This window comes from Amblyomma mixtum, chromosome 2 (genome assembly GCF_055824585.1).
Source record: "Amblyomma mixtum isolate Tamu chromosome 2, ASM5582458v1, whole genome shotgun sequence".
Taxonomy (NCBI): Eukaryota; Metazoa; Arthropoda; class Arachnida; order Ixodida; family Ixodidae; genus Amblyomma; species Amblyomma mixtum.
Window position 1 is genome coordinate 316759816 of NC_143013.1, and position 13140 is coordinate 316772955.

The following is a 13140-nucleotide window of genomic DNA, read 5'->3' on the forward strand; positions in this document are numbered from 1 at the left end:
CATTCCGGTCGCAGATACAAAGGCCTTATGATTTGGACGTGGCGCGCGACATCTAGGTTCTACCTGGACGACAAATGCCAAGAAGTGCTGTACGAACGTTGGCTGCACTGCAACGACCTGACCCAGGGACTGGCCGACCTGCTCCACGAGTTCATGGGTTCCGAGGAGCGGCGCACCGGCAAGCCCGGCCCGAACTCCTTCCTGAGGCAGCCCGCCTACGAGCCGGACAGCCGCGTGACCCTGGACGAGCCCTTCAGCCTCGACCGGTGGCTGAAGGAGCACGGGGACGAGCTGGACCGAGACGGCGGGCGGAGGTGAGCGATTGATTACAAGTCAGCTACCTAGAGATGGTAGCATGCTGATGGGGGGCTCTTAAAAGTACTGTAGCTGACAGCGAGTTTAGGGCTAGAGAGTAGAATAACCAAAAGAATTACCCTGCCGGCATTCGCACGGGGGACAGAAACACAGAGGGTGACGAAAAGGCTTGAAATTAAACCGCGGACCACGCAGCCAGATGAGGAAAGAGAGCAAAGTGGGTAAGTGTTGAAACAGCAGGTTAAAGAGCTGAAATCAAGAGGAGGGTGTTGACATGGACAGGGCCTGTATTAAAGAGAACAGACGACATATAGTCGCGGTAACATGAATGAGATAGAGGGCTGCGGTCAACTTTTTTAGGGAAAGCGCAAAACCGCCGAGGAAGAGAGTAGAGGATGAGTCACTCCCTTCTTTCTCAAAACCTGCTCTTTCTCTCGAAAAGCCGACTCAAGACGCATTCATGCAAACGCGGCTTATGATTCATGTGGGTAACGGAGCTGATTCCAAGAGAAGTGTAGCAGTGGAGGGAACAAAATCAGGTGGGCAGATGTGCGCGCATACCGTGGCGTAGCTGGTGCAGGAGGGGCAGCTTAAAATCAACGGCAGATGCCTTCGTCCTGAAGCAGAATCGTGATAATGACGAAGTTCATGGGCTGCAGATCGTAGAACAAGTTGCGTGGGACTAACAATTAAACGATTGGGTCGTGCTCTAGGTCTTTCTCGTGTCTGTAAAACGCAGAAATGAGAAAGCGTAACATATTCATCGGTGCTTGTGTGCGCTCTGCACAACGTAACAGCACAAAACACATTCCATCGTCGTCCATCGTCGTAGCACAGTGAGCCTACGCCAGCAGGAATCTCGGCGAGTTCACCACTTCGAGATCATGCTAACTCCTGACCAAGGACAAGGGAGCATCGGCTTGTTAATTTGCATCCACGCGCGGGCTTGGGAAAAAACTCCGCAACTTTTTTTTTAGGAAGAGGGGGGGGGGGGGGGGGCAGGACTTCAAGTTTTAGCTATCAGTTTATTAATTCCGTGTTTTATTTAATTATATTTATTAAATTTTGCTTACATTTAGTTTATACTTTTTACATTTCACAATCGAATAGTGAGTGCATTTGTTGTGGCATATAAAACGTAAATTGAATGTGCAGCTTCATAAAAATTTTATAAAATTTATAAAATTTTGCGTATAGTCTGTTTTCATTCGGCTAATCATGCTCATGAACAGCGTCAATCAACGGCTCCTGCGAGGACATGATTGGTTTAGGTTACTCAAATTAAATGCTTCACGACTGGATATATATATGAAGCTAACTAGCTCAGCCCCACTGTGTTTTACATTACAACGTCCTATAATTGAAGCCTTTGTCAGAAACCTGATATAAATGTACCACCTTGAAATGATGTGCACGTTGGTCAGACATGATTTGTAGTGCAACAGCGCAACGGCACGAGGCCACAGGAACGGGGCTACAGCGCTGTGTCTTGCACCTTCTCTTCCTGTGGCCTCGTGCCGTTGCGCTGTTGCACTACAAATCATGACTGATACGAATGCAAGCAGTTAAAGACTGAAGCGGGGAGGGGGGACGCCCCTCTGCCCCCTCTGTTCTGGAGTCTCTGGGCAATGTATGCGCCTAAAAGACGGCCCTCTCAAGCAACGGTGCTCTAAGGGCAGGACAGCGACCACTGTCATTTCTTCGTGCCGGGGGGTGAGGGCGAGAAAGTTGCAGCGACAGCTGGATGCCGCCCTAGCCATGTTTCTCAGTGTTTACGGCGTCGTCGTATTACGTTTGCAGCGCAGACAAGACAAGAACGTAAGCAAGTAATAAGAAATGCAAGGCGTTGAACTTGCAACAGGTGATGGGCCAGGGACCATCTTTTGGTTTGATTTTCATCATCATCAGCTGGCTTATTACGTACAGTCATCCACACACTTGTCTAGAGCGCTTGAACGGCACGCTCTGGTGTGAATTTATGAACTTTTCGCGGCTGCCCTGCAGGCCCGATGCAGGTTTTAAGGCACGATCCATGGGAATGTGCGCATGCTCAATAAGGTTGGGTTTCAAGCCCTAGGCCCCTTGTAAATGACACGTGTACTCGCCGGTGAGGCGTTCGAGCGCTCTAGAAAGGTGTGTGGACGACTGTAAACCTAGCAATGGCAACCTCTGCAGCAAAAAATACCATTCCAGTGCAACCAAGCCATCACCGTGCTTCATGAGTGGTGAAAGAGTGGAGAAAAAGAAACTGTATTAGCGGTCAAGACCTTATACCTGCTGCTCCGCGGTCGGAGTAATGAGGTGTCGTCTAACGTTCGCGTAGGGGCATTGTGGTAGGCTGGGGGTGTGGCGGAGGTAGTGTCTGCAGCGAGTGCTGGAAGTGTGTGCACGTAATATGTAGCTTCAGGGTCCTTTTGTGAAAGTTTGCCATGTCAGCTATCGACGTTTTCATTTTGTATTCACGCGGCGTTAGTTGGAGGCAACAGCTTGGTTTGTTCTCAAAAGACCTTAAATCACTAATGCGTACTTCGGCGACGTTTTATGTCTGCTCGAAACGGCGTGCGCGGCTTATCTGCAAAGTTTCTCGCCATGGTTAAATGCCGAGCGGGAGGGAAAAAGAGTGGCTGAGCGGTCTAGCTAGTAATTCATTGCTTAATTTAAACGAAAAAAAAAAAACAGCGCCCTAAGATACAAGAGACAACCATCGCGCTCTTTTCTTTTACGCAGATGCAGTATGCCATAGTTCGCGCGCGGCAAACGGCAACAGCCAGAGAGAAGTAAATTAAGGGACAAGAACACATAAAATGATTCGAAGGACTACAAATATAGCTTGCAAGAGTGACTGACTGGGTTAGTTGGCAGTCACTGCATAGTTTAAATAAAAAATCTCTGCCTCTCCCGTAACCGAGAGTAGAGTAAGCATGAAATGTTTACGGGCATAATGCGAAGCGCGCGCGGACACGACGAGACGCAGGCCTGACAAGAATGTATATGCAGCGCGTTCGAAACTGTCCGAAGTGCGTAGAAGCGAAAGCGTTTTCAGCACCACTTTGCGTATGTGACACTGGTGATGTTACCACTGGATTACGTCACACATAATTCATGACGAAGTAATGACAAATTACTCATTTGTGTGTAATGACTGATTAATGACTAAATACTAATAAACTGCAAATTAATGACGCTTAAGCTTCGCCTTTAGGAGTGGAACGCGACAGCGTGTTGTAGCGCTGCCAGGCAGTCCGCGGAACGCCACCACCCGTTCGGCGTGATGCTTCGTCCTTTGAACGCGACGCTTTTTGAGGAAAGGAAATTACGCAGTAATTCTCTGCCATCTCGGTGGACACCCGAGCCGCACCTTACAGGAAGGTAGGAACGCCACCACCCGTTCGGCGCGATGCCTTGCCCTTTGAACGAAACGCTTTTTGAGGAAAGGAAATGGCGCAGTAATTCTCTGTCATCTCGGTGGACACCCGAACCGCACCATACAGGAAGGGAGGAACGCCACCACCCGTTCGGCGCGAAGCTACCGGCGCTTGTATGCCGGTCCTGTAGGAGGGCTTAGAGAGTCTCGTTAAATCTCGTACGGTTCCCGGATGTGGCATGTATGTGCTTTTTGCACGCGTTATTAGAAATCGGAAATTATAATTCCGTGCATTATCAAACGCACAGCCCGACTGATATCTTGATAAACATTGAGAAGGCACTGGCAGCAGTTATTTTTTGTGACTCGTTTGGAGACCAACCGGCGCTTGCATGCCGGTCGCGTTGGAGGGCTTACAGAGTCTCGTTAAGTCTCGTACGGTGCCCGGATGTTCTCGTTTCAGAGCCCGGATGAGTGGCTCTCGGTCTCGGCGTGACGTCACCACACTGCCGACAACGGGAGCTAAAAGCATTTCATGCTTAAAAAAAAGAAAAAATGGAGGGGACACACTATTTCCGCCTTAAGGGTATGACGCAATATCGTTACTGGGTTAATTACTGCCCATACATGCGGAATTGGTCTTTCTCGACATTCATAGATCCCTGGCAGTCATCATACCACTCCTAGCGCAGTGATGCAGCGGTTAAGCAATGCCAGGGGTGGACAGCGCGAGAAACTTCCGTCCCCGCTAATTGGAGAACTAGAGAAACCTCCGCTGTATAGCCGTAACTGGTCCGCCATCCGCTATGGGCGTAACTGAAGGAGGAATTGGCGCTTCTGTAAAATGAGCAGACCTAACCGCAAGGAATTTCTGAAAGGAGAAAAGATATCTCCTTCTCTCTATCCCTTTTGAATTTCTGACTCGCGCGCCGGTTACAACTGCCGCGCAAGTCAGAAATTAATCCGCGCATCCTTTGCGTGTTTCGCGAACTCCGTCAGTCGCGTTATCTCGGGAGGTGTTGCCTGCTTTGCAGCGCTGGCCACAGACACTTTGGCGTCGTTTTTCTTCATCTGTTAGTGATGTCGGTGCTACGCCAGCTACGGCGGTGTTTGGTTTCGTGCTCGTGACCTTTGAAATTGCTTAAGTGCAGCGAGAACCGCACGGATACGACGGGAACCTCTACCTGCGCTCGCTTTCTCTGGAGCCACCGCTCTTTTCAGCACCGTGGTCCACGGACTATGATTTAGTCACTGCTGCTGACGAACCAGTAATCGTTTTTGGTCTGCAGAAGAGTCTGCACATCGTGGGAACCGATTATGCAACTGCATGTTACTGAATTCCAGTGGTGTCGCATATATTAGCATAGACAGTGAAGGCCATTGCGTGATACTGGATTCCTTTCACGTGTTTACGCAAAAACACTGAAACAATTATCTACAATTGTAATAGGGTACATTGTGCATGCATTCAATTGCGTGCGCTCACTGTAACATATAGAAATGTAGTCCATTTTGAGATATACCTCTTTTAGACAAAGTAACAGGAAGGGCATATGTGTCAATAAAACCACGGAAAATATGATCTCTGTTCTCCGTACGTTGGCTCAGCGCTGCGCAACCAATTTTAGCATGCCACAACAGCAAAGAAATGGCGTTCGAAAACCTAAGTAAAGCGCGGCGCACGGCCGCGCTGAGCAGGCGGACAACTACCCGCCCACCACCCTTATCGAGCCCCATTTTTTACCAGTCCGCGCGTGAAGCAGATGCCATGAGAACTAGAACATTATCCAGTGACTGTAGCGCGACCCCTCCGCGTCCGCACCTTTCAATCGTCCGTTGTCAACCGCTATGAACGTAACTGATGGAGGAATTGGCGCTAGCGTCTATCATTCGTGGCCGCTGGGAGGTATAGTAAGTTTCACTTCCCAGGCGATGCCCCACTGCTTTGCAATGGCGGATGCTGCCACCGGTGGGGCTTGTGCGATCCAGGTTGGTCTTCTGATGCGGCCAATCATTAAGTCCACCCGCCTATGTGGTCAGTTTGCTCACAGTCCAGTGGGCAGGTTATGACGACGCCACAAGGTCACGTGACCTAGGTGGCCCAGCTCTTCTTCGGGGATTTTGTAGCGAGATCTACACTAAGCTACCCAGTCGAGCACTTCGCGAAACCAGAGAGGAGCAGCAGGTGCGCGGTGGTGGTGGTGAAAAACTTTTTTAATACTCAGAGAGAGTTTGGGGATCAGAAGACCCTGCTGCACGGTCGGTATCCTTAGTCCGGGACACCGCACAAGGCCCCGTCTCGCGCCCGCTTTACTGGAGCCTTAGGGACTCCAGTGTGGAGCAGTTGAGGAGGGCAGTCTCCCATGCCTCTCGGGTGGGGGAAAGGGGAAGGTGAGGATTCTGAGTACATGCCCACACCGTGTGAAAGATATCGCACATCTCTCCACAGTGCGGGCAGCGCCCATCTGTGTTCGAATCAACGTGTTTGGCGAGGACAGAAAAGAGTTCCTGTCTGCAGGCGCCGCAGAGTTCGCTCCTACGCCTTACTCAGCCCCTTGGTAGGTGTCGGGTAGAGGCGGTGGCTGTCACAGCAATGAATTAAGATTTCGCGGAACCGCAGAAGCGGTTTGTGAGCTTCTCAGCCAGGAGAGCTAGGATGAGGAGCCCGGTGTGTGAGCGCTCGGGCGGCCGCATCAGCGGCCTCATTGCCTCGTTGACCCTGGTGGCCAGAAGCCCGGGTTACCTTTGTGCGAGTTGGATCGGCGGGAGCCCGTCTTAGAATTTGGGAGGCAAGAGGTGATATTTCCCCTGCAAGATGGTGTTTACAGGCCCGGCGGGAGTCTGTGATGACCGTTCTCAATTTTGGATCGGCGGCAGCGAGAGCTATTGCAACTTCCTCGGCTCGCGTTGAATTTGGGGCCCGAAAGGATAGCCCATCGACATTCAATCCCCGGTGGACTACGGCAGCCATGTAGAATCCTGCGGGCGACGGCCCTGTGATGTCCACGTAGTAGACGCCCTCTTTAGAACCATATTGCCTCTCAAGTGCGCGGCGGTCCACCGAGATATGGGAGACAGGCACCATTTCCTTTTCTTAAAACCTGGCGCGGTTCGGGTGTCTAGGGTTGCGCCCCTAGGGATGCGCGCCCGCGGAGAGCGGGCGCGCATCGAGGCACCCTACGGGTGTCCGAGATATGCGAAAAAGGCATTTTCTTTCCTTAAAACCAATTTTCATACGGCGCGGTTTGGGCGTCCACCGAGATATGCGACAGGCGTCCTTGCCTTTCCTCCGAACAAGGGTACCGAGCAGAACAGGCGATGTTCCGTGGACTCCTCAACAACCCTATAACACGCTGTCGTGTTTCACCGAATACTTCTTCAATGCTTAATTAACATTATAGTCACAACAAGCTAGACAACATGGTTTGGTTGGTTGGTTTATTGGGGTTTAACGTCCCAAAGCAACTCAGGCTATGAGGGACGCCCTAGACAACATGCGTAACGAGGGGGGAACTGTAGCTCTCGCTGCTATATGTATATCCTGGCACTGCCAATTTTTTTTTTACTCACATCCATGAGGAGGACAACCCAGGATTTTCTGCGCAGCTTTAACTCTATCGCGTTAAACAAATTTCTACAAGCCTTAAAAAGATTTCTACGATTATGCTTTCGAGCAGCGCAACTGTTACATGTGTTGCATCATCCTGGCCTCCGCTGACCATCAAACCTCTATCACCAATTCTGACCTCTTTCTCATCTTTCATCGAAGCAGCCAACTTGCGCTAAAGTAGTTCAACCGAAATATCATGCCCAAGGGCGTCCGCAGAACTTTTTCCAGGGGGGGGGCACCCGATGTCTGGGGATGGAGGCGGCGGTAGGCACAAAAAAGGAACTGGTGCATAAATAATATCCGCAATTCCGGGGGGGGGGGGGGGGGGGGCACCGCCCCTCTCTTGCCCCCCTTTCCGGATGCCCATATTCATGCCGCGTAGTCACATGACCTACGAGGGGCTGGGGGAGTGCGCTCGGACGCACCCAATGAACCGCCTTATTCCGACTTCCTCATTCCGCCGCTTCTTCGAAGTGGTTTCACTCGCTCCATGTCCACATCCTCTTATAAACCAACCTAATTACTCCTTATCTGACCTCCTCCTTCATCATCTTCTTTTAAGCGCCGCTCCATGTCCACATCCTCTTATAAACCAACCTAATTACTCCTTATCTGACCTCCTCCTTCATCATCTTCTTTTAAGCGCCGCTCCATGTCCACATCCTCTTATAAACCAACCTAATTACTCCTTATCTGACCTCCTCCTTCATCATCTTCTTTTAAGCGCCGCTCCATGTCCACATCCTCTTATAAACCAACCTAATTACTCCTTATCTGACCTCCTCCTTCATCATCTTCTTTTGAGCGCTTTCTCTTCCACGGCCTCCTCAACCACCCTCCTCTTCTGGCACAAGTTCCTGCATTCAGTCGATGGCTTTCTTGTCCAGACGCCTGCCTGTCGCCACTGACATCTGTTGGACGTGCTAGGTCTAGGACATTGTAGAGGCAGGCTGACATTGGGTGTAGCGTTCATCCACGTATGCGACAGGCGCCGTGGCCGACACACAAGACTATAGCTGGCACACTGATAGGCATGCCCTCGTTTCTAACGTGCGCAGGGACTTGTTCGGAAAAGGCCATCAGTCGACAATCGTGGTTCTCGGCCGAGGTGTCCACGAGACGCAGTGCTCCGGCACGGAGACTTTCCTCTGGCAGATCGCGGGGTCGGCCAGCGTCAGCGTAGCCGGCGCCTCATTCACCCTGGCCGCCAACGACACGCTGCTCGTGCCCGCTCCCGGATACTACACGCTGGTCAATCAACTCGGCGGGCGCACCCTCGCTACCAGCATGGCACCCAAGAACAGCTGATCAATGCAGCAAAGCAAGTTTTTCTATGCAAAGTCGGCTGGAATAAAGGTACAGCTTTTCTTTGCCAGACATACTGGACACTGCAGTGGAACGGCCACAGCGAAAGGAGTTGCAAAGGAGGTGTATTCACAAGTGAACCATCTAATTAGGAAGCATATTAGTGCGAACTGAGTGACGAAAGACTATATTTACCGAGAACCTAGCCTTTAGAGCACGCATCTACCCAAAATGCAGCGTTCACCTGCGGGCCACTCAAACTTTAGAGGTGAAAGAAAAAAAAAGCATACTATTTAGGTGTGCAGACGTACTATACACCAAAGCACATCATGCGTGTGATACCGACATAAATGGCCGTGGGAAAACGAGAGCTGTGCACGAAATGCCTGTCGTGGGATAGAGTCTGCAACCATATGTAATTATAGCAGCTTGGAGCAAAACGTTTGGCCAAGCTGTATCCTAGTAGCCATGTTTGAACTAAATGTGCTTGCACACTTGCACAACACATCCAGACAAGAAAAATTTTTGGATCTGGTGAGAGTTCTTATATATGAATAAATTAGTTTTTACCCTTGTGGTTTTCCAGCTTTATTTTCTTTTGCCCATAGATGGCCACATACTGTTTCAAAACTGGTTTTACACATTAAACAATGCCGGTACGTAACGTTACGCTACATTGAGAAGCAGTGATCTGGTCACCATAGCAGTGAGCATTGATAAAAAAGAATCTGAAGCAATCATTCCGATTGATGCGATGGGGTCCGTGCTAGCAGTGCGATTATGGTTCTGTGGTGTAGCCGAGTATGAGTCAGTGGCGACCTTAGTGAAGCCCATGCATCTGCTGTCACTGACCCTCTCTCCACTAGCCCCGAGGATCCACAAGAGCGCCAAGAATGCCGGGACTTTGTGAAATGACATGACCACTGCAACTCTCTTAAGAAAAAGATCATAGAATTCATTAAGTAACTACTAGCCAGTTCACTGTCGCACAGATCACTACCTTATTAGTAACTAGAGACAGAAGAACTAGTGAAAGTTGCTACTTCAAGAAGGCAGTGAAGACCACTGAAGTCACAAACAAAAAGCTAGTAGTATTTACTAAGAAAACGCACAGAAACTTTTCGCACATAATGCTAGGCTCTTCGTACAGTGGGCTGGCGAGGCTTGTTAAATTTGTGCACAGTAGAAAAAAAATAAAAAGCTGCAAGTTCAATTTGACTAATTCCCGACGCCCACCACAGCTACCAGACCTTCCTGGCCGTAAATCACACACTTGGGCTTAGACATATTGTACATTACATGTACAAATTATGCAAAGTGATAGCCTCAAACAACCTTACTGGGCACATGCAAAGGTCCAGAATGCAAGAAAAGCAAAAACCAGAAATGGTCACACATGCGTCACACACACACTGTGCGTGCACAGGTAAATCCTTCTACGTCTTATACACTCTGTAAGTCCGACTCTCAGTTGCGAGTTAGTGACTCTTACCTGTTGAGCTAAGACACCAGCCTTAATTATGAAGCTGCGATTGTAGAAACAGGTCAGTCTACCTAACCGCACACCCCTGCAGAAATGTTTAAATACAAAACCAATTTATTCTTACAACAGTCTGTGTCAATTATATTCCTTGACTTTTTTTGAAGTTAAAGGAACGGTTACTAAGCAGGTATTAACTAGCGACCACAGTTCGTAAGAAGGTACCAAGATTTACTTTTTCTATCTATACCTTGAAGTGGGTAGTAAACAGTTAGTAAAAAAGTAGTAAAACAAAGTCACAGTTAGTAACTGCTGCACTTACTAACCTTCTACTACCTTTTTCTCTAAAAGTGTAGAGTAGCAAAAAATTGACACACTATTACAACAGTCGGTAACGCGAGATTTGAGAGCAGCTCTTCACACGCCACCTGCCGCCGCTGGTAGGGGGTGTGTTACGCTCCAAGCCACCCTCCGGGATCTTCCAATGGCATCCATCTTCCAGGTGGCGTTTCGCTCTACTACTTGGACAACCGATTTCGCCGACAACGTCGACACTGACGAAGCGGCATGCAGGAACGGGTGCCTAAGAGCTGTGCTCTAAAAGACAGCAGGCGATTACTATACTGAAGCCTCCACTGATACAAAAATGTAATGTGGCAAGGTTGTGTAACAATCTGCAAGATGTGCGCTTCATGTGAATATTCCACGAAATTTTGCTTCTATTGCTCACTGTACTGAACACCTTGCGAAGTTACACACAATGTTTTCCATGCTTTTAAAGGTAAAATTTTGGGTCGACACCACCTGCACAGTTTGACCAGTGCGAAATGCCAATATATGATCACTACTGCAGTGAATTTTTATTCACTTGACACTTTGTCCACTTTTTTCGCAGCAGTTCAACTTCCAGCAGGTAAGACAACTCCACAAAGGGTGTGTATGCTTGAACTACCGAAAGCAGAACTGGAACTACTCGAAAGTTATGAGTGGCGCATCCATGTCATCCTGTGAAATGCAGAAATGAGCCCCAAGCTGCTAACGCCCCACTGCTGCGAAAATGCTTTTTCTGTGTTCATGAAAACAATGGAGCTTTTCCACCGAGAACAGTGGAGAGCATCCTTCAATTGAAGCACTGCAACTCAAACAAGTTAAAAGCCAGGCACGGAGTCAGGAATTTTTTTTGCAAGGGGCCAACGGTAATTTTCAAGTACGCATTTGTTGCTACCACAATAAAAAAAAACAAACTTTTTTTTCAGGGGTGATTTTAAGAGAACTTCACACAGTGTGTGCACACAATGTACGTTTCCAAGAAAGCGCTTTTATTTAGTCCGGAAATAAAATTTTTGAAAGGCAGAAAGTTTTTTTTGTACATAAAATATACAGTTAACTTCTGGTGCTCTGGTTTACGTGTGAAAAAACTTGTAATTTCAAACTTAAAATGTCAAGGATCAGATATTCTGAACTTTAGAAGATTGCCCACAGGCACAATAAGAGTGCCATTAACCAACCGATAACCAGCGATAACAACGAAACATTTCCTAAACTATAGGGTCCTCTTTTAAAAGCAGACATGCTCCAAGACACTACAGTCAACGGGACCACTACATTCAGCAAGAATTAAATGTTTTCCCACCAAATCAACTTGGGAGCATTATGATACTACAAAAATTCTCTAATGCACAAGAATATTTCAGGAATTCACTAACTGTACACATTATCAAACAATTGTTGGAACTTAATCACTGCAAGGGAGAGACTACACTTCAGAAGGGACAGCAACTACCCTCGACCACAATTCATTAATGGTTAATGTTGACTCAGAAGTAATCAGAAGTAAAAAGTAAAAAAAAAGTAACAGGGCCCTTTCAAGTGGTGGCATACAGTATATGTTAAAGGTGCACTGAAGAGGATTCTGAACTTGTCTTTTTGCCGCGGGAACTCGATCTACACATTCCTAGCATTCTTAGAAACAGTGACTTATTGCCCTGTGTGGCCGATTTCCCCAATTAAATCGAATTAACGTCCGGCTCCCGCCTTTTTTTTTAAAATTCTCCCTCGTATGGTGGGCGGAGTCGACCAACGCGTGGAGCGCCTTTCACCCAGTCCCGTGGAGGCTTTGCTTTCGCTTTATTTTGTTTTTTAGGTTTCCATGAATAAATAGTTTCATTCGCAAATAATATAGCCACAAAATAAGCCCGAAGAAATAAAAATACGCGCGGACTATTTGCTACTACGGACTACTAGGTATTACTCCGCCGATGGCAGAACGGCAAGCCGCCACGGGACTGGGTGAAAGGCGCTCCACGCGTTGGTCGACTCCGCCCACCGTACGAGGGACAATTAAAAAAAAAAGGCGGGAGCCAGACGTTAATTCGATTTAATTAGGGAAATCGGCCACACAGGGCAATAAATCGAAGTTTCTAAGAAAGCTCGGAATGTGTAGATCGAGTTCCCGCGGCAAAAAGACAAGTTCAGAATCCTCTTCAGTGCACCTTTAATACTCATGACCAAAGTTGGTGAACACCACGTTTTTATTTCTGACTAAGATAGAACAGTGAAAGTCTCTATAATAAAATAACAGTGTAGAGAGGCTTGTTTCCTCTAAAACTGAATGGACAATCAAGGGAGTCATCTAAAAACGGCGCACAGAAAAAACACGAAAAACACAGGGAGAACGGACAGGACAGGAGCGCACTAGCAACTGATGCGTGGTCGAAGAAACACCTCTCACTTGGTGAGCATGAACCAGGAAATTCAGTACGTGTCAACAAGACTGATATCAAGTAACTGCTAATTATCCCAGCACAGCCATATGGCTACAAAGGAAGGCTGTGCAGCTATTTCTGAATCTTTGCGATCGAAGAAAAATTTGTCGCAATCCAAGGCTGTGTGGCTGCTAGTGATGCAAAACTATCGGAAAATTGACTATTGAGAGTATCGATAGTTTCTTTAAAACTATTGACAGTGCAAAGAAACTATCGATAGTACTACAGTATTATCGATAGTCTACTATCGATAGTAATACTATCGATAGTGTTGCTATCGATACTATTACTAGCCATAGTA

The 13140-nt window shown here is 48.0% G+C and overlaps 1 protein-coding gene across 1 annotated transcript in view; it reads left to right on the top strand.

The window, feature by feature from the left end:
- Window positions 1-9171, top strand: part of LOC149365068 (3-hydroxyanthranilate 3,4-dioxygenase-like) — a 64707-nt gene extending 55536 nt beyond the window's left edge. The window contains exons 4-5 of the mRNA XM_089575147.1: window positions 57-314; window positions 8348-9171. Coding sequence (XP_089431273.1) covers window positions 57-314; window positions 8348-8597 — 508 coding nt within the window. The 3' untranslated portion in view covers window positions 8598-9171. The remainder of the gene's footprint in view (window positions 1-56; window positions 315-8347) is intronic.
- The last annotated feature ends 3969 nt before the right edge of the window (window positions 9172-13140 follow it).